The sequence below is a fragment of the Kogia breviceps genome, chromosome 4, assembly GCF_026419965.1.
Source record: "Kogia breviceps isolate mKogBre1 chromosome 4, mKogBre1 haplotype 1, whole genome shotgun sequence".
Classification (NCBI taxonomy): domain Eukaryota; kingdom Metazoa; phylum Chordata; class Mammalia; order Artiodactyla; family Physeteridae; genus Kogia; species Kogia breviceps.
The window spans coordinates 50996597-51024068 of NC_081313.1; the positions used below are offsets into that span (position 1 = coordinate 50996597).

Sequence of the window (27472 nt, forward strand, 5' to 3'; positions counted from 1 at the left end):
TTTAAAACAGTGAAGAACTTCACTCTCTTTATACATTATCATAGGATATAAAGCTATGAAATCTTTCAGTGTCAAGCGCAAAGCATTATCCCCTACCACACTCTAACACTGGAAGGTGGACACAATTCAGCAGTACTCATTAACTGCTACGTAGATTGCCTGTGTGGACTATAGTAAAGCCATTTACAATCAACTTATGAAGTAATAACACTAGCCAGACACACACACAGAGGGATACCAAAAACGATGAGTTTTGTTGCACAAATATCCATACTTGAGGCATGGCTATCAAGTAATAAGACTGATTCAATACTCTATAATCATAGTACATTAAAATACTGCCAGACAGGGCTTCCATGGTGGTGCAGTGGTTGAGAGTACGCCTGCCGATGCAGGGGATATGGGTTCGTGCCCCGGTCCGGGAAGATCCCACACGCCACAGAGCAGCTGGTCCCGTGAGCCATGGCCGCTAAGCCTGTGCGTCTGAAGCCTGTGCTCCGCAGTGGGAGAGGCCACAACAGTGAGAGGCCCGCGTACCGAAAAAAAAAAAAAAAAAAAAAAAAAAAAAAAAAAAAAAAAAACCTGCCAGACAGTAATGGCCCCATATATGAAAAAATGTCTATATGGAAAAGGCTGTGATTTATTGCAAAGCATAATTATATAGTAAATTTCAAGGAAAGTCTAATAATTTTCAAAACCAAATTTTTTAATTTAATGATTCAGGCCAAAGTCTCAGTTATTTTTTGGAGATTTCAGAACTATTAGGGGCAGAGGAATGCTTTTCCTTTTTTCTCTTCTTTTTGTCCTTTTTGTGATGCTTCCCCTTTTTTGACTTACTCTTTTTCTCTTTTTTCTTTTCTTTCTTCTGATATTTTTGTTTCTTTTGTTTTGAAGTGTCCTCTTCAGTGGAACTGGATGAATAAGACCTATGAGTAATAATGTATGCTGACTGATAATTGTATTTATGGTTGATGGGTACATTTAAATGGAATTTGAACTGCCTTAAATCCTTGGAACAAGGTGGGAGTATAAATATAAAGGAATTCAAACAAAATGTGCTTTATATATTTGTATTCTCTTAAAATACTGTATTCAGAGTTTTTGCCACTTAGCCAGAGAAACTAACAAAACAAATGTCTCTATTCTGCTCAGTTCTAGTTATGAGTTTTAAATTCAGTAAGGATGAAATAATTTTTCTGTGATTTTGTTTTTCATCCTGTGTATCCTTCAAAATCTTATAAGGCAAAGAAAATGGCATTTACCAACCCTCATTATATACACAATTCACTTGTGTATATAATAACTTGTTCGCATATTCTCTTAAAAGAGCCACAAACGATACAATTATATGAAAAGTGCTACAGTTGTACCTCCATATAAGTGAATGAAAGCTGAAAATTAGCAAAATAAAAGCACTTTTGTTTTACTTTATTTTTCAAGTTAAAGTACTTGATTCTTTTACATGCACAGTGATACAGATGAACACTTGCATTCTGAAATAATTTTCACTAGTTACAGAAAGAATGCTTTTAAATGTATACTCTATATAAATGAATGAGAATAACTTATCATTATACTTTATTTTTCTTATATTACTCAAATACTAAATTGGGAAAATAAACTATAGAATTGTTTCCTCTAATGAAAAATAACAAAAAAACTAACAAAAAAACCCATCTCTCTTAAGAGATGTATAAAAAGCTGTGCAACAATATCCAGACCCCAAATATGTGTGACAAAATAGAAACTGAGTTAATTTAAAATCTAAAAGGCATCCCAGAGATAGCTGAGTGATCTAAACATTAGAAGTTAAAACCCAAACTAAGAAAACCTAAACGACATACAGTAGAAGGCAAAGTAAACACATGAGACTACAAGGTTGTGTCTGTAGAGTGACTCACTGTGCGAATTCCTTGACTGCCTTCCTTGATCAGGGACTCTCAGCCTCCCCCGTTTCTGTAACATTGTGTTCCTTCCTCTTCCTTGTCCACCTTCTCAGACTCTGGCCATCTCCCGAGCTTATTTTCTCATATATTCTCTTGCACTCTCTTCAACTCTTTTTCTCAACTATTGCCTACTTTCCTATTTAAAGAACTGCTTGACCTCTACATTCTAACCCATGCTGCTTCTCTGCCGGCACTTTTTTCTTTGGCTTTCTGGACCTGGGTTCTCTTTAAGGCAGAATGTTACACTTTGGCACAGCAACCACATCAGGTGGCATTACCTTTGCTAAGTGTACTTAGAAAAGTTCTTTTAATTTCAGGCCCTGTCTGAGGTGAGTGAGGCCCAAGGTAGAGAGGCTTGAGTAAATAATACGTTACTCTAAAACCAGTACATGAAAATTTGGAAAACAGAAAATCTCACTTCTCCTGTAAGCGATCCACATGCCGTGCTAGTGCAAATGATTAAACAATACACTCATCAGACTACACGGATATACTGAGCTCTACCTTCCTGTGTTAGCTCTTAAACATTATTAACTCCCAACACCTGAAAGTGAGTTAACTTTTCCAATTTATAAAGTAGCTGAGGGTGTTAGAATGTATATATTACATGCTCTATAAAAACTACAAAGTGGCAACACCTGATGTGCAGAACCTACTGTCAGAGAACTAAGGTCCAAGCTAGATATTACTACCTGCTAAATGCCCTAAAAAGTGTCTATATGTACATGTTTATTCTAGTGTAAATGAAAGTGCACTCCTGAACCAAGGAAGAAGTTGCCTCTTAAGTCTTTTGATCAATTTCTTTAACCAGTTGTTGTTAAGAGTTGATAGTAAAAATTCATAGGTGGCTGATGAGAATTCTGAATGATCTGAAGTTATTTTTAGCATGACAAATGAGTATATAAATCCTATTAATAAATGAATTTCTTAGCCATGGCAATGATATTTTGAGAATACAAATATTTAAGCTCCAACTTCATACATATGAGGACAAAATATATATGTGAACAATTTAGACATATGTCCAATTAAAAACTTAACTGATGTTCTAAAACTTAAAAATTCTAGAATACAAATAGAATACATAAAAGAAGCGGGTGGAACTGTTATTTATTTATACCTTGATTTGCTCCAAAAAAGAAAATTTAAGGTGGCTGAGTGCTGACTTTATTTTTGATTCCTGACATGAAGGATTTTGTTATTTTACTGAAACAACTGAACATCTAACTTTCATTAAGATAATATTAAATTAACTGGACTATAACATGAAAAATAAAATTTTATAATCCATCTAGATCCACAGTCCTGCTTTTTTTAAAAAAAATGTTAAAAAAAATACCTTTTCCTTTTCTTTTTCAACTTGATTTTCTCTTTGCTTTTTGCTTTTTTCTTCTCCTCTTCTTCATTTATTCCTGTGTGTTGAGGGGAAAGAATCAGGTCACCATCAGTTTATATACTAATATGATATGTATACATTTTTTGATTTTGGTTGTTGGTTGGTGGATTTCACTGTTAGGATACTGCACTTTTTTTGTAACAATGTCCCCTTTCTTGATTATTTTTACTCATTAAAAACATTACAAAAGTACTATATGTTTTTAATACAAATTTCAAATCTACTAAGTACATTAAGTAAAAAATTAAAATATTTCATTTCTAATTCCTAAAGCAAATCAATGTTGACAGTTTGATGGGTACTATTCCAGGCCTTAAGAAATGAAACAATACAATAATGTATAATTTTAAAAATCTTCTTTTTCAAGCAAAATTAGGATCATGAAATCCTAGGGTCATGGGACAATAACCACATCTAATATTTATGTCGTTGGTATCTTGGAAGGAGAGAATACATACTATTCTCTATCTTCATTATTAAATACACAATTTGGTGTGTATTCTTCTAGGCTTTCTCTATACATAACCAAATACACACAAACATTCACTTATACAAACATAATTACATGTAAGTCCCACGCTTTTATTTCATTTGAAAAATGGATTGTGGCATATAATATATAATATTTAACAAATTATTTCTTTCACTTAACATTTTTTTTGATATTCTTTTATTCTAACACCATTTGCTGAAAAGACTATTCTTTCTATACAGAACTGCCTTTTCACCTCTGTCAAATATCACTTGAACTTCTGCTTCTAGGAAGATGAACTAGATGTACTTTTTCTATTCCTCCCATTAAATATAACTACAAACCCCAGACATTACAAAAACAAGCATAAGAAGACCGTAAAAGGTGGAAAGACAGACACTAGCTAGGGATCTTGAAATCCAGAAAATGACACACTGCTGAGTTCCCTGAAATTTCTTTTTGCTTTATATAGCCCAGACTTACAGCTGAAGAAGCCAGCAACCTGGCAATATCAACAGGTGCAGACAAAAATACCCCAACAATAGCCTGCTCTCTCTAGCCAAAGGACCAAGAAAGAGACAGCCTAGTGACAGGAAACTTTTAGATAATAACTGCCATTTCCAGCCAAACACCACAGAAAAAAATGGGGCACCACCCCCACCCATGTTACCAAAGGCTGAGTGAACAACATAGACTTCCCCCTGTGAGTCTGCGATGAGATATCTCAATCCCCCTTCCTGAGAAGTCTAAGTGGTGAGCCAAACTTTCGTCCCCACTGACCAGTAATAAGACCTCCATTAACAGTGTCAGTGGAGACCACGCAAGGAGCCTGGATTTCCAAACCCACCCAGAAGTAATGAGGCAATCCTCCCCTCCACTCTTAAGCATTGTCAGAAGAGACCTAATGAAAGCCAGTGCTTTCACTGTCACCCAGTGGTAACAAGACTACCCTCACCATGGTATCAAGGGGCACCACACAGGGAGTTGAAATTTCGACCTTCACCCAGCAGTAACTAGAAGCCATGTCTGCCTTAGGTTTTGGTGAAGGCTGAGTGGTGAAACTGAACTTTTATTTTCATCTGGCAGTAACAAGTTGGCATCCTCAATTTTCCTTCTGGAGTGGTACCAGAGAAAATCAGATAAAACAAAAAGTTTAAAGAAGCCAGAGTTTTATATATGTCCAAATTTCAACTGAAAAGAAATCATCAAATCAAGAACCAGGAAGACCTCTAATTGAATACAAAATTAAACAATAGATGACAACACCACAATGACAGAAATATTAGAATTATCTGAAAAAGATTTCAATGTAGCCATCATAAAAATGCTTCAATGGGCAACTATGAACATGCTTAAAACAAATGAAAAAATAGAAATCCCCAAAGAAATAAAAAATCCAAAGAAGAGGGCTTCCCTGGAGGCTCAGTGGTTAAGAATCCGCCTGCCAATGCAGGGGACAAGGGTTCGATCCCTGGTCCGGGAAGATCCCACATGCCGTGGAGCAACTAAGCCCGTGTGCCACAACTACTAAGCCTGTGCTCTAGAGCCCGCATGTCACAACTACTGCAGCCTGTACACCTAGATCCCATGCTCCACAACAAGAGAAGCCACGACAATGAGAAGCCTGTGCACTGCAACAAAGAATAGCCCCTGCTCATTGCAACTAGAGGAAGCCCGCACACAGCAACAAAGAGCCAACACAGCCAAAAATAAAAACAAATTAATTATGCAGAAAATTACAAGACACTGATGAAAGAAATTAAAGATGATACAAATAGATGGAGAGAGATAACATGTTCTTGTATTGGAAGAATCAACATGGTGAAAATGACTATACTACCCAAAGCAATCTACAGATTCAATGCAATCCCTATCAAACTACCACTGGCATTTTTCACAGAACTAGAACAAAAAATCCCACAATTTGTAATGCAAACACAAAAGACCCCGAATAACCAAAGCAATCTTGAGAAAGAAAAATGGAGCTGGAAGAATCAGGTTCCCTGACTTCGGACTATACTACAAAACTACAGTAATCAAGACAGTATGGTACTGGCACAAAAACAAAAATACAGATCAATGGAACAGGACAGAAAGCCCAGAGATAAACCCACACACATGTGGTCACCTTATCTTTGATAAAGGAAGCAAGAATATACAGTGGAGAAAAGACAGCCTCTTCCATAAGTGGTGCTGGGAAAAGTGGACAGCTACATGTAAAAGAATGAAATAAGAACACTCCCTAACACCATACACAAAAATAAACTCAAAATGGATTAAAGACATAAATGTAAGGCCAGACGATGTTAAACGCTTAGAGGAAAACACAGGCAGAACACTCCATGACATAAATCACAGCAAGATCCTTTTTGACCCATCTCCTAGAGAAATGGAAATAAAAACAAAATTAAACAAATGGGACCTAATGAAACTTAAAAGCTTTTGCACAGCAAAGGAAACCATAAACAAGACGAAAAGACAGCCCTCAGAATGGGAGAAAATATTTGCAAAGGAAGCAATGGACAAAGGATTAATCTCCAAAATTTACAAGCAGCTCATGCAGCTCAGTATTAAAAAAACAAACAACCCAATCCAAAAATGGGCAGAAGACCTAAATAGACATTTCTCCAAAGAAGACATACAGATTGCCAACAAACACATGAAAGAATGCTCAACATCATTAATCATTAGATAAATGCAAATCAAAACTACAATGAGATATCATCTCACACCGGTCAGAATGGCCATCATCAAAAAATCTACAAACAATAAATGCTGGAGAGGGTGTGGAGAAAAGGGGAACCCTCTTGCACTGCTGGTGGGGATGTAAATTGATACAGCCACTATGGAGAACAGTATGGAGGTTCCTTAAAAAACTACAAATAGAACCATCATACGACCCAGCAATCCCACTACTGGGCATATACCCTGAGAAAACCATAATTCAAAAAGAGTCATGTACCACAATGTTCACTGCAGCTCTATTTACAATAGCCAGGACATGGAAGCAACCTAAGTGTCCATCAACAGATGAATGGATAAAGAAGATGTGGCACACATATACAATGGAATATTACTCAGCCATAAAAAGAAATGAAATTGAGTTATTTGTACTGAGATGGATGGACCTAGAGTCTGTCATACAGAGTGAAGTAAGTCAGAAAGAGAAAAATAAATACTGTATGCTAACATATATATATATGGAATCTAAAAAAAAGAAAAATGGTCATGAAGAACCTAGGGGCAAGATGGGAATAAAACACAGACCTACTAGAGAATGGACTTGAGGATATGGGGAGGGGGAAGGGTAAGCTGGGACAAAGTGAGAGAGAGGCATGGACATATATACACTACCAAATGTAAAATAGCTAGCTAGTGGGTAGCAGCTGCGTAGCACAGGAGATCAGCTCAGTGTTTTGTGACCACCTAGAGGGGTGGGATAGGGAGGGTGGGAGGGAGGGAGACGCAAGAGGGAAGAGATATGGGCATATATGTATATGTATAACTGATTCACTTTGTTATAAAGCAGAAACTAACACACCATTGTAGAGCAATTATACTCCAATAAAGATGTTACAAAAAAACGAAAAGAAATCAAGATGTTCTCAGATAAAGGAAAACTAAAAGAATCTGTCACCAGTAGACATTCCCCAAAAGAATGGCTACAGGAAGTTATCTAATGGAAAGGAAATGCTGTAACATCAAGAAGAAAGAACACAGTAAGCAAAAACATGCATGCAACAGGCTTTCCTTCTTTTGAATTTCTAAATTATGTTTGAGGGTGGAAGCAAAAACTATAACTGTCTGATGTGGTTCTATGTGTATGTAGAGAACATATTGAGAATGACTGTAAATGGGAGAGGGTAAAGGTACATAAAGAGAGGTTAGGTTTCTACATTTCACGTGAACTAGTAAAATGACAACACCAGTAGATTATGATAAATTATGTATACATAATTTATGTATGTAATGTAATACCATGTGTAATAATGTAACACCTAGAGTAACCATTGAAAATGTTATACAGAACACTACAGAAAAAATTTGAAACATTATGGATATATTCAAAGACACTATAGATAAATCAAAATGGAACTGTACAAGTGTTCAAGTGACACTATAGTGAAATCAAAGCACTACAGACAATCCTAAAAAAATACTCTATGTGAACCCACAGAAAAGTAGGGAAAAAAAAGAACAGAGAAATAAAAAACAGAATAATCAGAAAACAAATAATAAAATGGCAGACTTAAGCCCTAACATATAATTATATTAAACTTCAAAAGAATACCAATGAAATTGTCAAAGTGGATTGAGAAATATGACTCATCTACATGCTGTCTATAAGGCTCTCACCTCAAATATAATGATATAGGCACACTGAAAGGAAAAGGACAGAGATGGAGATGTAACACAAACATCAAAGGAAAGCTAGAATGGCTATATTGATATCAGATAAAACAGACTTTAGAACCAAGAAGAAAACCAGTGAGAGAGACAGACATTATAAAACAATAAAGGTTTCAACCCACTAACAAGACATGGCAATCCTAAGTGTGTATGCACTAAACAACAGAGCTGAAAAATACATGAAGCAAAAACGATAGACCTGAAGGGAGAAACAGACAAATCCCTGATAGCTGGAGACTTCAACATCTTTCTCTCAGCAACTGACAGAAACTACACATAAAGTTATCAAGCATATAGAAGAACCCAACAACACCATAAATTAACAGAAGCTAAATAACATTTAAAACACACTCCACCTAAAAAGAGTAGAATACACTTGTTTTTTTCAAGTGCCTAAAGAACATCATCCAAAATAGAATATATCATGGGCCATAAAGCAAACTTCAACAAACTTAAAGGAACTGAAATCATACAGAGTATGTTTCTGTCCACAATGGAATCAAATGAGAAATCAGTAATAGAAAGATAAAATGCCAAACAAAACAACACACTTTTAAATAATCCACTGGACAAAGAGTAAGTCTTAAGGAAAATTTTAAAACATACATTAAGCTGAATAAAAATAAAATACAATGTCAAATTTTGTGCTATACAGCTAAAGCAGTGCTGAAAGGGAAATTTATGGCACTAAATACTTACAATAAAAAAGAGGTAAAGTCTTAAATTAATAATATAAACTTCTATCTCAAGAACCTGGGTGGGGGGAGCTAAATAAACCCAAACAAGTAGAAGGAAAAAAATAAGAACAAGAATTAATGAAATTAAAAACAGAAGAAAAAATTAAACAAAGAACTGGATCAATAAAACATCACAGATCTCTAGTAAGACTGTGAAAGAAAAAAGAGAAGACACAAGTTACTAATATCAGCAATAAAATGGGGATATCACTACAGACTCTGCAGAAATCAAAAGGGTAAGTGAATACTATGAGCAACTCTACAAACATAAATTTAACAACTTAGACAATATGGACCCCTTTCTCAAAAAACACAAATTGCCACAACTTATCTAATATGATGTAAATAATTTCAATAACCTTATAACACTTAAGACAATTGAATCTGTAATTTAAAAGCGCCTGAAAAGCAAATCTCCAGGCCCAGATGATTATACTGAAAATTTCTACTAAACATTTAAAGAAGAATTAAGACAAATTTTACATAATCTTATCCAACAAATAGAAGAGAAGGAAACTCTTCTCAATATTCTATGATGCTAATGTTATTCTGATACCAAAATCAGACTAAAATAGTACAAAATTAGAAAACCACAGACTAACAACTCCCATGAACATAGTTACAAATAATCATTAACAGAATATTAGCAAATAGAATTCAGCATTTAATATTTTTAAAAAATTATACATTGTGACCAAGTGTGATTTATTCAAGGGATGCAAGGCTGGCTGAATATTCAAAAATCAATTAATGTAATCCACTGTATTAAGAGGCTAAAGAAGAAAAATTGTAGGATCTTATCAACTGATGCAGAAAATGCATTTGGCAAAGTCTGATACCCATTCATGATAAAAAACTCTTTAAAAATAGGAATAGAGGGAAATTCCTCATCTTGATAAAGAGCAGCTACGAAAATAACTTACAGCTAACCATTAAGGTGTGTATGGTTTTGTCCCCTAGGACTGGAATCCAGGTAAGAATTCATCTCTCACTGCTCTTTTTCAACATAGTGCTATAAGTTCTAGCCATAGCAATAAATCAAGAAAGGAAAACAAAAGGCTTACAGATCAAAATGGAAGAAATAAAACTGTTCCTATTTGCAGATGACATGATGGTTTACATAGAAAATTCCAAAGAATCTACCAAAAATTCCTACAACTGATCAGTGAGCTTAGCAAAGATAAAAGATAAACATAAAGTCATTTGTATTTCTATATACCTGTAGTGAACATGCAGACAATGAAATTTAAAAAACATATACAATTTTTCAAAAAAAATTTACAGGTATAATCCTAAAACTACACAATGCTGAGAAAAGAAATCAAAGATTTAAATAAACAGAGAGACATATTGCATTCACGGGTTGGAATACTCAACACAGTAAAGGTGTCAATTCTCCCTTAATTGATAAACATGTTTAAGGCAATGCCTATCAAAATCCCAACAAGATTCTCTGTAGATATAAACATTATTCTAAAATTTATATGGAAGGGAAAAGAAACTAGAATAGTTGAAACAATTTTGAAAGAGAAGAATAAAGTAGAAAAAAATCAGTCCCTCCAACTTTGAGACTTATTATATAGCTACATTAATCAAGACTGGGTAGTGGGATAGATACATAGATCAATGGAACATTATAATTATAGACAGCCCAGAAACAAACCCACACAAATAGGACCAACTTATTTTTGGCAAGATCACAAAATCAATTCAATGGAAGAAAGATAGCCTTTCAACAAACAGTGCTGGAACAATTGGTCATTCTTAAGCAAAATACTAAATGCTCCAAGTTTCACATTTTATACAATAATCAAATCAAATGGATGATGGACCTAATGTAAAATATAAAACTATAAAAACTTTAGAAAAAAGTAAAGGAGACCAAGAGACAGGCAAAGAGTTACACTTGAAAACAAAGCACACTCTATGAGGAAAAATTAATAAATTGGACTTTATCAAAATTAAAAACTATTGTTCTGTGAAACACCTATTAAGAGGATGAAAAGAAAAGCTACATATTGGGATAAATATTTGCAAGCCAGGCATCTAAAAAAGGACTAGTATCTAGAATATGTAAAGAACTCAACATTCAACATTATGAAATAATGTTTAACATTATTAGCCATTGGGGAAATATAAATTAAAACTACATTAAGATGTAATTGTACATCATCAAAAAGCTAAGATTTTAAAAAAGTGACAAAATCAAATGCTGGTGAGGATGCAGAGAAATGGGGTCACTCATACATTTTTTGGTAGGGATGTAAAATAGTATAGCCACTCTGGAAAACAGTTTGGCAGTTTATTAAGAAACTAAACATGCAACTACCATAAAACCCAGCAATCGTACTCTTGGATAATTATCTCATAGAAACAAAGATTTACGTTTACCCAAATCCTGTTGATAGCAGCTTTATCTGTAATAGCCCCAAACTGGAAACAACTCAGATGTCCTTAAATGGGTGAATGCTTAAACTGTGGTATCCATATCATAGACTACTATTCAACAATAAAAAGGAACGAACTATTTATAAATATAGTAACCTGAGTGAATCTCCAGAGAATTATAGCTAGTGAAAAAAATCCAATCTGGAAAAGTATGGTTTCATTTATAAAACATTTTTGAAATTACAGTATTAGAGATATAGCAAAATTTTGGTTGCCAGAGATTAAGGACAAGAGGAAAGCTATGGCTATAGAAGGGCAATATGAGTGATCCTTGTAGTGTTAGAAATATTGTGTACATTGATTGTATCAAAGTCAATGTTCTGGCTGTGATACTGTAATACAATTTTGGAAGACGAGGGAAACTGGGTAAAGGGTACAAGGAATTCTCTGTATTATTTCTTACAGATGCATATGAATCTACAATTATCTCAAAATATAAAGTTAAAAAAAAGAATTGGCCACATATGTATGGTGCTATTCACTTACACTAATCAACTTTTACATCAGTATCACATTGTTGGGATTACTTGTAGCTTTACAGAAAGTTCTGAAAGTAGGCTGTGTTAATCTTACCAACTTTAGTTCTTTTTCAAAGTATTTTGGCTATTCTAGGTTCTTTACATTTCCACGAGAACTTTAGAATTGACTTGTCAGTGTCTAAAACAGCCTGCTTGAATTTGATTGTGATTAGTTTGAATCTATAAATCAAGTTGGAGAGAAGTGACATTTTAATTAACTTTTAAAATTTAATTTTTATTTTATATTGATTTACAATGTTGTATTAGTTTCAGGTGTATAGCAAAGTGATTCAGTTATACATATACATATAGCCATTCTTTTTTAGATTCTTTTCCCATATAGGTTATTAAAGAATACTGAGTAGAGTTCCCTGTGCTATACAGTAGGTCCTTGTTGATTATTTATTTTAATATGTAGTAGTGTGTATATGTTAGTCCCAAACTCCTAATTTATCTCCCATCCACCTTTCCCCTTTGGTAACCATAAGTATGTTTTCCAAGTCTGTGAATCTGTTTCTGTTTTGTAAATAAGTTCACCTGTATCATTTTTTTTAGATTCCACATATAAGTGATATCATATATTTGTCTAACTTATTTTACTTAGTATGATAATCTCTAGGTCCATCCATGTCGCTGCAAATGGCATTATTTCATTCTTTTTTATGGTAGAGAGTAACATTCCATTGTATATATGTTCCACATCTTCTTTATCCATTCCACTGTCAATGGACATTTAGGCTGTTTCCATGTCTCGGCTATTGTAAATAGTGCTGCAGTGAACACTGGGGTGCATGTATCTTTTCAAATTATGTTTTTTTCTGGATATATGCCCAGGAGTGGGACTGCTGGATCATGTGGTAGCTCTAGTTTTAGTTTTTTAAGGAACCTCCATACTATTCTCCATAGTGGCTTTACCAACTTACATTCCCACCAACAGTGTAGGAGTGTTCCCTTTTCTCCACACCATCTCCAGCATTTATTGTTTGTAGACTTTTTGATGATGGCCATTCTGACTAGTGTGAGGTGATACCTCATTGTAGTTTTGATTTGCATTTCTCTAAAAATTAGTGATGTTGAGCATCTTTTCATGTGCCTGATGGCCACCTGTATGATTTCTTGGGAGAAATTGTCTATTTAGATCTGACCATTTTTGACTGGGTTGTTTTTTTTTGATATTGAGCTTCATGAGCTATTAGTATATTTTGGAGAGTAATCCTTTGTTAGTTGCTTCACTTGCAAATATTTTCTCCCTTTCTGTGGGTTGATTGTCATTTTGTTTATGGTTTCCTTTGCTGTGCAAAAGCTTTTAAGCTTAGTTAGGTCCCATTCGTTTATGTTTGTTTTTAGTTTCATTACTCTAGGAGGCAGATCCAGAAGGATACTGCTACAATTTATGTCAAAGAGAACTAACTTTAAAAAAGATTGAATCTTCTAGTCCATGAATATGGTATATCTTTTGATTTATTCATTTCTTTACATCCCTCATCAATGTTTTGTATGTTTCAGTCTTGCACATCTTTTGTCAGATTTATCCCTAAGTATTTCATACTTTTAATGCTATTATAATAGGTATTTTTAAAATGTCAATTTCTGATTGTTCACTGTCAGCATACAGAAATATATTGATTTTTTTGCCCATTGATTGATCTTGCATCCTACAACTTGGCTAAACGTAGTTATTAGTTCTAGAACTTTTCTTCTAGGTTTTCTACGTAGATGATCAAGTCATCTGCAAATAAAGACAGTTTTTACTCTTCCTTTTCGAATCTGGATGACTTTAATTTCTTTTTCTTGCCTTGTTACATGACTAGAATCCCCACTACAATGTTGAAAATAAGTGGTAGGAATGAACATCTTTGATTTGTTCCTTATGTTATGGAAACATTCAGTCTTTTACCATTAAGTATAGTGTAATTTTTCTGTTTTTTATGGACATTCCTTATCAGGCTGATGAAGTTTCCTTCTTTTCCTAGTGTGCTGAAAATATTTATAAGAAATGGAAGATGGACCTCCTCAAATAATCTTTCTTAAAATATTGGTTTTCTTAAAATACTACAGATTTCCTTCTTTGGTCTGTTAAAAATAGTCAATTACAATGCCTTTTGAATGTAAAACAAATATTGTATTCCTGCAATAAACTCCCCTTGGTCATAATATAGTATCCTTCTTATATATTGCTGGATTTGACTTACTAACATTTTTTTAATTGCTTAGAATTGCTTAAAATTCTCTTTTGAGAGTCTCTGCTTTCCTTGTAATGTCTTTATCTGTTTTTTTTTAATTTAAAATTAAAAACAAATTTTTTTTGACTGAGTTGGGTCTTCATTGCTGTGCGTGGGCTTTCTCTGGTTGCAGCGAGTGGGGGCTACTCTTTGTTGCAGTGCACGGGCTTCTCATTGCAGTGGCTTTGCTTGTTGCAGAGCACGGGCTCTAGGTGCGTGGGCTTCAGTAGTTGTGGCACATGGGCTCAGTATTTGTGATGCACGGGCTTAATTGCTCTGCAGCATGTGGGATCTTCCCCGGGCAGGGCTCGAAACTGTGTCCCCTGCACTGGCAGGCGGATTCTTAACCACTGTGCCACCAGGGAAGCCCCTCTCTATCTGGTTTGTTATTAGGGTAATGCTGGTCTTATAAGTTGAGTTGGAAAGTATCCCCTTTTTAATTTTTAAAAGATTTTATGTAGAAGTGGTATTACTTCTCCTTTAAATGTTTGGCAGAATTCATGACAAGCCATTCAGCCATGGAGTTTTCTTTGCTGAAAGTTTTAAGACATTTAACATCTGTAATAGATGCAGACCACTCTGTTTACCTATTTCTTCTTGAAAGAGTTTTGGTAGTTTGTATCTTTCAAGTAATTTGTACAGTTTATCTAACTTGTCCAATTTATTGGCATAAGATTATTCATAATATTCTATTTTAGCATCTGTGTAATCAGTAGTGTTGTTACTTCATTCATTTCTGATACTAGTAATTTATGACTTTTTTTTTAAACCCAATCAGTTTGGATAGTGAATTTTCAATTTTATAGATCTTCTCAAAGAACCAGCTCTTGGTTTCATTGATTTTTCTCTATTGTTTCTCTATTTTCCATTCCACTGATTTCACCTCTGATCTTTATTATGTCCCTTCTTCTGCTTACTTCAGGTTTCATTTGCTCTTCTTTTTCGAGTTTAAGGTAGAAGTTGAAGTCATAAATTTGAGATATTTCTTCTCTTCTAATATAGGCATGGAGTGCCATAAATTTGCCTCTAAGTGCTGCTTTAGGGACATCTCATAAATGTTAGGTATTTTACTTTCATACAGTTGAAAAATACTTTCTAATTTCCTTTGGCTCTTTTTTTTTCTTTGACCCAATGGGACATTCAGAAGTGTGTTAGGCTACAATTACTTGGGAATTTTCCAAGAAGCTACCTGTTATCGATTTCTAATTTAATTTCCTTGTGGCTAGAGAAGATACTACTTTGCATGACTTGAACACTCAAATTTATTGAGACTTGTTTTATAGCACAGAATAAGGTCTATCTTGGTAGATGTTCTGTGTGCACTGAGGAAAAAAAAACTGTGTATTCTGCTGTTGTTGAGTGAGGTGTTCTATAAATGTTAAATAGGACAAGTTGGTTGATAGTGTCATTCAGGTATACTTTATCCTTTCCGATTTACTGCCTACTTGTTCCAACAATTACTGAATTGTAATGAAACTTTCGACTATAAATGTAGATTTTTTTTTTTATCCACAAGGATTTTCCCTGGTAGTTCTATCAGAGTTTGCTTCATATATTTCAAATTTTGTTACTAGGTATAGAATACTAATGTTGGTATTCTATGTTCTCTTGACTGACCCTTTCATCATTATGAAAGAAAAAAAAAAACCTTCTTTATCCCTTGTAATATTCTTAGTTTTGAAATCTACTTGATTTGATCTTAAAATAGTCACTTTCGCTTTCTCTTGAAGAGCTGTCTTTTTTAATTGTTGTTGTTTTATAGCTATCATAAGTTTAGAAGAACTACTGTTAGTATGTTAAAAAAAGTTATGAGAAATTAAACAAATAAAACTAGCTCTGGGAATAATTTCCTCTTCCATTTAGGAATGATGCATAAGGAATCCACTGACTAGATTATATAGAGAAATTAGCTCTAGAGTTCAGGAATTATTTTTCCTGGTCATTTACCCTAGGAACTAACAGTAGTGATAATAAGAGGATATAAGAATTCAAGCACTGAAGACAAAAGTTTATTTTTGATAGTTCACTGTTTCTATACTACCACTATTAAAACAATTTCACCTCTATTTATTAAAACAATTTCATCTCTATTTACTGAGGTTCCTCTGAGACAGAATGATGAAATATACACAAGCATAGTAGGGAAAAGAGTTTGAGTTTTTGCAAAATAATACCTTCTTAGAAAATGATACAACCAACTTTTGGAGTACAAAATAGAAGGCAAGAAGGTCCTTGTGTACTTTAGCCCTTCAATTTTGTAATGATAAGCAAGAGTGGTGGTCTCTTGTGGAACACACAGGAGTCAAGAGGTTATGATCCAGTCTTTAGAAACAGCTTTAGGATAATGTGGCAGACTTATCCTAGTAGTATCAGCAGGTTCAGCTGCTAGATCTTTGTCTGCATATTTGTCACCAGGTTGTAGCTACTCTCACTGCTTTTAAACGCCTGACTAGGCAGTTCCAAACCTACACCATTAATCTAAATTTCACATTCCCTCTTGTGTTTTCCAATCAACCACTTAGCAAATATCTTCTGTAGTTATCTTATAATAAAAAGTACATTTGAGCCAAATATAGGCTTTACTCCAATTATCCTGTGGATTCATTTAAGTCCTATCTTTATGAAGCTTGAAACCACCCTTGTAAGTCATTCATTTGAATCTGATTTCAGAAGTTACTAAAGGGATGGAGAGAGATTTATGACAAGATGCAAATACCTGATTTTGGCATTTTCCCCTAGGCAGTTTTCAGTGTAAACCATCTTTAAATAAAATCATGTATGTATTTAACATAAACTCTCCTAAACAAACAAAACAAAAAAAAACCAAACTAAGCCACAAAAGCCCCCAAATTTGTCAAAATACATTTCTGTACTGAACTAAAAGAATACTGTTAAACATTAAGGGATGAGATATGAGGAAAGGACTACCTTCTAATTACAGACAAATTGCTGATTAATATTAAATAACATTAGGTAAATTGAATGAGGGGAAAAAAACATCTATACTCTTGAATTTCTTTGGTCCTTTGTAAATACAGTAAGTCCCCTACATATGAATGAGTTCCATTCTGAGAGCACGTTCCTAAGTCCAATTTGTTTGTTAAGTCCAACAAAGTTAGCCTAGGTGCCCAACTAACATAATCGGCTATATGGTACTGTACTGTGACAGGTTTATAATACTTTTCACACAAATAATACATAGAAAACAAACAGAAAATAAAGACAACATTTTTAATCTTACAGTACAGTACCTTGAAAAGTACAGTAGTACAGTACAACAGCTGGCATCCAGGGGCTGGCATCAAGTGAAGAGCCAAGAAGAGTTACTGACTGGAGGAGGGAGAGGAGGTGGGAGGTGGTAGAGCTGAAGGATCATCAGCAATAGGAGACGGAGGGCAAGCTGCAATTTCACTCACGCCTGACGTGGATGGCACAGGTTCTGGTTCCTTGCTGGATTCAATTCTATTTACCCTCTTAAAAACATGATCCAGTGATGTCTGGTTAGTAGTTCTTTTTTTCCTCATCATAGATGACACAGTAGCACTGGATTGCATTCTGAACGGCTGCTGCAACCTTCATGTACCGTTCTACGTTTGGGTCCTGTGCCTCAAAAAACTAACAGTGCTTCCTCAAATAAAGAAACTCCCTTTGCCATTTCCTGAGTCGTGAATCTCTTCCATTCTTCAGCAGTACCAGGTGCATCACCACTGCTTTTACACTTGCTCCTGGATATCCTAGGCTTGAAATAAAGATACTGCACTACTGTACTCTATACAGTACTGTACAGTAAAGTACGCAAAAGCACAACCACTTGTAGAGGATGCATGCGACAATGTACGCCAGACATGTGAACTAATTTATGTGATTGGACAGGCAAATGCACGTTTGCCTCTTTGAAAGTTCACAACTTGAAGGTTCGTCTGTAGGGGACTCACTGTACTGTAACATAAACTATTCTTGAGATATTTGCTACTACCACTTACAATTCCAAAAGCAAACTCCTTCAGAAAGTTCAAAGCACAGTCTAAAACCTTAATAATTTTGAAATTGTAGTACCCCTAGACAGTAAGCATGTTCATACATACACACACATAACAGTGAGTCAGTAAGAGCTTATTATCCTTGCTTTCGTCATTTGATCTTTTTCTTGGTGATATAATTTTCTAAGGCTGCACAGGTCTCAGCATAGTAAGACAATAATGTTTGTTCCCATCCATGTCAAGTCTTGCTCTCACATTTCCTAATTTGCATCAATAATTGATTATGATGTAATAAATCAAAATCGATATTATTTGTCATTTAGTCTTTTGTTTTCAATGAATGATATTAAATCAACATTTAAAAATATGAAATATAATAGAAGCAAATATGTGCAGAAACAAAATAGAAAGCAAAACTACAAAAATGTTTCGAGACTCAGTTTTTTGTGACATTTCTCTTTTTTCCCTTTTCATGTCTCTATTTTGTAACAGCAGGACAACTAAATAGATAAGTAACTAAAAATTAGTTGCTTTCTCATGGCTCACTATTTTTATTCTATCATTAAACAAAAACAAAAACTTACCGTATTCAAGAGTGTTGGTACAAAGCTCTCTAACTCTAAGGACCAAGGAAGGATTCAAGGAGCCCCCAGGACTACCTAAAGGATGTAGGTCAAGAACTCAAACTCAATCAGTCAGTATTTCATCCTCACCCTTTCAGAGATTCTGAGCAATATCAGCAAGTTATCAGTGGAACTAACAACCACAACCTCTAGGCCCCTTCCTCGTGTGCTTAGGAACCAATCTATGGTTTATTTGGGTATGGGTCACTGGGATTCCATCAGGTGACCATGAAATAAATATAGACCCCTTCTATAATACTTTGTTATTGGAATCTCTATGACATACTGGAATGAACACTGTCCTGGGTGGAAGTCATGAGATGGAACACAAATTCTGAGTCTTTAAAGTGACTCAGGTATGGTCAAGCATACCTTTTAAGGAAAAAAAAGGGAGAAAAGCTAGATTGAAGAAGCCATTCTCAATGTGAGGTTAGGGGAAAGCTGATGCTAATAAGGAAGCCTCACCAACTATTCCCTGTCCTGGAGGTTATTATATGTTAACTCCCCCCACCCTTTCTCCCAGGGCAGATCTGTCCCAGGTCTTCTGATTGAAAATCACCTCTAGAATAAACCACTATTCATGGTGGGAGTGTACTTTATCCTTCAAGATTGATGTGATAAGGAAAAAAAGGTCAAGAACCAATAGACTGGATGATCTCTAAGGTAGGAGAGCAGCACATTGTAATGAAAATGGTACAGGACTAGTAGGAAAGAAACCTGGATCATGGTGCTGGCTCTACTTTGGAAAATCACTCGTTCTCATTTTCTTTCTCTACAAAACTGGTTTTTAAACTATTTGTTCTAAAGATTCTTCCTAATTCTAAAGTTTTATGCATCTATTTAAAAAAAAACCAGAGCAGTATAGATGAATGGGGTAGAAAGTGTCCTTGTGGAATTAAGGGTCTTAGGCTTTCTGTCCTAGTATCTTTTGTTGTGTTCCTATGTGGCTGGGCTGCTCTCTATTCTGGCGCAGCTGTCTTTCTGGGCTTTCTCTTTACTAGCATGCTACAAATTTCTCTTCTTATCTTTTCTATTTCCTACATTCTTTGTCTTTCTTTTTTCAGTCTATTCCCGTACTTTGGTAAAACACTTATTCCAGGGCTTTTCTAAGAAAGGGTAAGTGAGAGGCAAATTCTTTTCTGAGACTTTGAATGTCTCACAATGTCTTTATTCTACTTTCACACTTGGTTGATAATTTGGTTGGGTATATCATTCTAATTTGGATATAATTTTTCTTCAAAAATTTGAAAGCATTATCCATATTCTACTAGCTTCCAGTATTGCCTTAGAGAAGTACAAAACTATTCTGACTCCTGATCCTTCACCTATGTCCTGTTTTAACCTCAACTCGAAGTCTGGATTATATATTTTTGTTTCCTATGATATGACGTTTCATAATGGTGTGCCTTTGTGTGAGTCTCCTTTTACCACTGTGCCTGGTACTTGTTGAACCTTTTCATCTGGAAACTAATTCTTCAGTTCTTGAAAAAATTTTGTTTTCTTTTTCTGGGACTCATTTGAATGAAGTATTTCCTAGAATGACCCTTCAATTGTTCTATCTTTTTTCTCTCTTTTTGCTCTTCTTATTTTTCTTCAACTTTATCTTCCAACTCTATCAAGTTTTCCACGTCTGCTTCTTTTTTAATTTTCAAAAGCTCTTTTGTTGTTTTTGTTCTTCTTTACAGTATCTTATTCATGTTTCATGCACGGTGTATCTTATCTTTCTATGAAACTAAATATTAATGATTTCTGTTTTCTCCCTGTACAGACTCGTATTTTTCAAGTTGATTTTTTCTGTTTTTTGTTTTGGTATCTATATTTCATCTGAGACTCTTTCCTCAGAAATTTAGTGCTCCTCATTGTCTAAAAAGCTGACTGGAAGGTTTTAGCAAGCAAAGCTTGAAAATCTGGACTTCACTGATAATCTGGTGAGGCCTTGTCTTTGAAGAATCCCTAATGTCAGTATCCTTATTTCATTCTTCTTAGATTGGTCAGATTTCCCAGAGATGTATCTTCAAATCTTCTGCCTAGGTGATATATGTCTGGGAACCAAATAGGTGAAGATGCCTAGAAGGCTCTCACCATTCTGTATCTAACCTTTATTAACTAATTTCATTTGTGTTTGGTGTGTCCCAGTTTAAAGACCGTTTGTCTTACCTGTCTAGAAAATAGGTGGCAGTCTGCTGAGGCAACAGGGCTTCACAGAGTAGGGAAAGGGAACAGAACATCTAACTACCTCAGGCTTTTAACCAATCCCTGTTTTTAGTCTTACAAATATTCTCACTTCCAGAAATACCCAAGGATACTCATCATCAAGACTTTAGGGGATTTTACAGTGTATAATCAGGTTACTTCTCAGCTTTCCACACTGTTAAAGGGTTGAGCTCTCTTAAAGTGTTCAGTCCATTATCACTAACCCATCTGCTTTTCAGCAAAATTTTCTGACTCTTATTTTCTTTCTCCTTGTGAGTTTATGTCTTTAAAAATTTCTTCTACTACTATTTTAGTGTTGTTTCAGTAGGGAGCAAAAGTAAATATATATCTTTACTTATGTATAAAGATCCTGCAGCATGCAGGATCTTAGTTCCCCAACCAGGGATTGAACCCATGCCCCCTGTAGTGGAAGCACAGATTCTTAACCACTGGACTGCCTGGGAAGTCCCCAAAGTAAATATTTATATTCAAGCAGCTATCTTTACCCTTAAATTGTATATACTCATATTTACTGTTACTCTTGTTTGCTTTCTTTGCAACACTATCCCTCTTCTGCCTTCTCAGCTTGTCCTAGTATCCTGGCATTTGACTTTTTCACTTACCTTCACCGGATATAATATAGAAAGGTTAAAATTTTTTTAAGCATTTACTGTTCTCTGATGATCTAAAATAAGTTTAACCTTTTTTGTATCTCTCTCATGCCATGCCTAAACCCATATACAAATAACTTCCATTTTGCTTCTGTGTGACAACTACCATATAACATTTTGTAGTTTACAAAATATTTTCACATACAGCATCACATTTTATCCCTAAAAACCCCATTGCAAGGACAGGTTATTTTATACATAAGATGGAAACAAATGGTTAAACAGTGGTCTGAAATCTGTCCTCTTTTTGAGGGGAAAGGAGAATGTCCCAGGAAAGAAAGAAGGTAACTTGGTCAAATCTCTTCATCTACATGCTAATGACAGACCTCCTGGAAATAAATTACTTGCTAGCCAGAGAATCCTTTTTTGTCGGGGGAGGAGGGGTGTGGCTTAAATAACAGAAATTTACTTCCTTACTGTTCTGAAAGCTAGAAGTCCATGATCAAGCTGTTGGCAAGAGAATCCTTATTTATAAACTGCTTATAGCAGTATGTCTAAGATTGTTTATGGCAAATAATCCTGGAATCTAGGGATTTATGGGGCACAAATCCATAATCCCTGGAAAATGTAACTATGGGCATAAAATTGAGATGCTTCATGACCAGAATGACTTTCTTTCGTGTAAGTAATATAGAAACCGTTTATGTTAACCTTGGCCAGAGTGGGTACCTGGGAGATTGTACTGTAGTCCTGGAACTCTTGCTGCTTTGCCTATGCCTCATGATCACTTGTATACTTGAAATTACAGTTGACCCTTGAACAACACAGGGGTTAGGGATGTTGCCCCTCTGTGCTGTCCAAAGTCCAAGTGTAACTTATAGTTGCCCTCCATATATGCGGTTTCTCCATATCCATGGTTCCACATCTGCAGATTCCACCAACTGCAGCTTATATAGTACTGCAGTATGTATTACTGAAAAAAATCTGCATAAAAGTGGACCCATGCAGTTCAAACCCATGTTGTTCAAGGGTCAATTGTATTAGTAAAGCTTGACACTGCTAAGATCTCTGATATGAATGAGTGTGATTTGACAATCCAATCCTTTGTGTTATCCCACAAGGAAACTGAAGTTCAGAGCAGTTAAGTGATTTAAAAGTCACATACTAAAAAGTAGCCAAATAGGAATAGAAATCAAATCTTAAATCAGACTCTTTGTACCATGTGATACATTCCAGTAAGATGGAAAAACAAAACAAAACACAATAAAACCTGTGTTGTGGAATCAGAAATAGACTTGCCTGTTGGTTCTATCACTGACCACTTGTTTGACTTTGGGCAAATTATTTACAATGTTCAGAGCCTATTTCCTTACCTATGCAGTACTTCTTACATAAGAGGCAAAAGACATCTTAATGACAAATATAATAGAACAATAGATAAACATGACATAATACAGCAGAACATTTAGAAACATTTTTAAAGGATGGAGGGGGAAAAAAAGTATTGCTTACTTTTTTCTTGTAATGCTTGCAGTTTATTCAGTTCTTCATTCTCTTCATCACTCTCTTCACTACTTGTGCTGCTGACATCCAAAACTATGTCCCTTTTGGGGTCTACTCGGAGAAAATTGCGGCATTCAAAAGTCAGGTGACCAGCTAAGTAAAACAAACAAAAAAATATGAATGACAAAACTATAGATACATTATATTTTTTGCTGTGTTTGTTCACTAAGCAACAAGTTACAATTTTAGTAATATAATGTTTAGTTTTAACTTTTATTCAGTGGGTGGTAGTTTGCTTTACCTGAATGAAACATTCAGAGAACTTTTTCTTTTCTTTAACAGGGTTTCTAATTCAATAAGCATGCTTTTTGGTTACTTCTTATGGATTTCAGGATATTGAATTAATGTACTTACTATGTACTAAAGAAAATATTCTCAACGTTGGATTTTATGTTTTATTCCTTTCCCATATACCTTTTTGCTTCTCTGCTTGACTACTATAATCATGCAATTACACAGCTGTCACCTAATTAAAGGTGCCATAATAACATAATTGAACATGTTCTTCAAAACCTTGATTCTAACACCTAAGATTCTAATTCTGACATCATTCAGTCCTTAAAGATTCTCCCTATAAGAAAACTACAACAGGGCTTCCCTGGTGGCGCTGTGGTTAAGAATCCTCCTGCCAATGCAAGGAACACAGATTCGAGCCCTAGTCTGGGAAGATCCCACATGCCGCGGAGCCACTAAGCCCGTGCACAACAACTACTGAGCCCACACTCTAGAGCCCACGAGCCACAACTACTGAAGCCTGAGTGCTTAAAGCCTGTGCTCTGCAACAAGAGAAGCCACTGCAATGACATCCCTGCACACAGCAACGATCAGTAGCCCCCGCTCACTGCAACTACAGAAAGCCCACGTGCAGCAACAAAGACCCAATGCAGCCCAAAATAAGTTAATTTTTAAAAACCTACAACAGTTATCTACTTATGGCATGATGCAATTAAAAAATCAAATATTATTGAATACAAACACCAGAAAAGTATAAGAGATAAAATCACTAATAATACCTAAGTGCTTATCACCCACATGTTAACATTTTGTTTTATTCACTTAATTTTTTAAAAGTGAAAAACTGCATGTGTGTGTGCACACACACATACACAAAGTTGGAGAGTTTGCACCATCCCTTGGAACCCTGCCCCAATCCCATTCCATTCTCTCTTCAGAAGTTGGTATACTGAAGTTGGTGTCTTATCTTTTCAAAACAGCATATTGTATTTTTATTATTTTTTAACATAAACTCAATTATACTTACCTATCATTCTGTAACTTGTTTCTGTCATTCAGTATTGTTTTGTGATTTATCTATGTTAACATAAGTAGATATAATTATTTCATTTTATCTGATGAATAATGTCCCATTATATAAAAATATATTTATCCTTTCTACTACTGATAGGATCTTAGATGGCTTCTAGTATTTTGCTATTATAAATAATGCTGAAATGCGTAGCTATACACGTCTCTCTGTGCACACATGGCACAGCTTCTCTAAGGCAGTAGCTTTTGAATTCTTTTGACTAGGGCTGACAGATGCTAAAAAATAACAATGCAACCAAGTATATTCATATATACATTCATATACATATACACACTAACCCACAAAAATTACATGAAGCATTATGACATGTGATATTCAAAAAAATCAATGCTGATAGAAACCACATAATTGATTTCACAACCCACTAATGATTCACTATAACTCTGTACTAGGGTTTATTTCTAGTTCTCTTAATTAAGGGTGAAGCCTTTTGGAAGACCTAGATTTATACAAGAGCATCTCCTAGTAGGGTACCAATCTTGGGCGGGGCCCTGAGCCTTGCCTTTACTCCCTGCACCCTGCCAATACATGACAATAGAAGTTCAAGAACCTTGGGTTCAGCAAATACCCTCAAGACTTACCTCCTAGAACCTAGAGGTTCTGCTTTCCTTTGGTTGCTGGCCTCTAAGTACTCTCTAATTCTTTACTTTCTTCTAGCACACTAATCTATCTAATATGTATTGCATATTTTATACAAGTTTCTTAGTTGTTTACAGAAGGGTCCAGTCTGCCATACTGCTGGAACCAAGTTTTCTCTATTGCGATTTCTTTCAAATGAATCATTCAGAAGTGTTCTTTTCAGTTTCCAAACATATGGAGCTTTCAGACTATGCTTTTGTTGATTTCTAAATTTATTACATTGTTATCAGAGAGTGAGTCTGTATGACATCAGTTTTTTAGTATTTGCTGAGATTTCTTTTATGGCCTATCATGTAGTAAATTTAGGGAAAAACTTGATATGTATTTTAAAAGAATATACATCACTATTTGTTGATGTCTGTTTTGTTCAAATCTCCATCTTACTTTTTTGTGTAACAACTTCTGATAGTATAATTTTAAGTACCTTTATCACTATAGATTTGTCAATTTCTGTTATTATTAGTTGAATCACATGAAGTTGCAACTTTTGTGAGTAAAATAGCTGATTATCAACAATATTCAACCTAATATCTATCTGCTCTTTTTTCCCCATCCCTTTATTTTAAAATTTTCTATGTAGTTTTTAGTTTTCTAAGTAGTTTCACTAATAATGACTTGAAGCTGGACTTACTTTTTAAATTTAATTTGATACCAGACCAATTTTTCATGTTAATTTCTTAGCTTCGACAAATAGTTCCTGACTCCCTGGGGGCAGTATAAATTCACTCCTTATACCTACACAAGGTATAAGCTCAGGTTGCCAATTCTCGATTATTCCTTTTCTTCTAATTATTATTTTATAGGAACTTAAACACAGTAAACTTTCTCATCACTTTCCCTAGACAGTAGATGGAATTTTTCTAATTCCTGCTTCACTGTTTTTTTGAGCAATCTGGCTTTAAACAAGAGCCTCCACTCTGGCCATGCTGCCATCCCACAGAGGTCTAAAGCTTCATTCCATATCCCATAAATGTTTACCCAGTAGGCCTGTGGACCTCATTGTTTTCAGCTATCATTCCCTGCTCTGGCTTTGAGCTCCTTTTCCTTTCCAACACCTGGGGATTTCCCTTTTTCAGCTGGGTTATTTTTATTTTTGTTGTTACTCTATTTTTCTCCAGTAGCTCTCTGTTTTTGGAGCAGAAAGGAGGACTTTCTATGTTGCTTCAGCTTGCCATTCTGATCAGAACTCCTGATGATACAATTTTTCCTTTACCTAATCTAGCTTTGTATCCAAACACCTTAAACTGTAATAAATATTTCATATAAACAAAATACTTAATAACCACACTGGCAGAAGTCTCTTGTCTCATACCCATTTTAGCCTTACTTCAATGAAACTGACCCTAAACTGATAATAAGACAAGTTGCTTGTAAAGCTACAAATAAGTTTTCCTTTTTTAAAAAAATTTTTAAAAATCTTTGTTGTGGTGTGCAGGCTTCTCATTGCAGTGGCTTCTCTTGTTGCAGAGCATGGGCTCTATGTGCGTGGGCTTCAGTAGTTGTGGCATGTGGGCTCAGTAGTTGTGGCACATGGGCTTAGTTGCTCCACAGCAAGTGGGATCTTCCTGGACCAGGGATCGAACCTGTGTCCCCTGCATTGGCAGGTGGATTCTTAACCATTGCACCACCAGGGAAGTCCTCAGCAGAAAATTCTTAGATGACCAGAAACTTAAATTTTGACCACAGATATGTAGAGACATTTCAAGTTATAACATTTTAGTAGCTGACTGTAAAGAGTAATGTGGCTTTTTCACAAATGGAAAAGCCAATCCTTAAATTCATACAAAAATGTAAGGGACCCTGAACAGCCAAAACAATCTTGAAAAAGAATAAAGGTGGAAGACTCACATTTCCTGATTTCAAAACTTACCATAAAGCTATAGTAATCAAAATAGGGTGATAGTGTCAAAAGGATAGTCATATAGACCAATGGAATAAAATTTAGAGTCCAGAAATACACCCATACATATATAGCCAATTGCTTTTTGAAAAGGGTATCAAGTCTATTCAGTGGGGAAAGAACAGTCTCTTCAACAGATGGTGCTGGGACAACAGGACTTCCATATGTAAACGAATGAAGTTGAACTCCTCACCTCACATCATATGCAAAAACTGACTGAAAATGGATTAAAGACCACAACAATATAAGAGCTAAAACCATAAAACTCTTAGAAGAAAGCATGGGGTAAATCTTTAACTTGGATTTGGCAATGGATTCTTACATATAAAACACCAACAGCACAAGTAACAAAAGATAAAACTGATAAGTTGGATTTCATCAAAATTTAAAACATTTGTGCAAAGAAATTATTATGAAAGTGAAAAGACAACCTCCAGAATGGAAGAAAAGATTTGTAAATTATATATCTGATAGGGTTAACTATTTA

The 27472-nt window shown here is 35.0% G+C and overlaps 1 protein-coding gene across 5 annotated transcripts in view; it reads right to left on the bottom strand.

Annotated features, from left to right (window-relative positions):
- Positions 1-27472, bottom strand: part of SREK1IP1 (SREK1 interacting protein 1) — a 73881-nt gene that overhangs the window by 23615 nt on the left and 22794 nt on the right. Inside the window, exons 3-5 of one of the 5 annotated variants that reach the window (XM_067031032.1) lie at positions 23069-23212; positions 3286-3358; positions 838-926 (exon numbers count right to left, since the gene is read on the bottom strand). In XM_067031032.1, coding sequence (XP_066887133.1) covers positions 838-926; positions 3286-3358; positions 23069-23212 — 306 coding nt within the window. The other 4 variants (XM_059062328.2, XM_067031035.1, XM_067031033.1 and 1 more) reach the window with 4 other exon arrangements.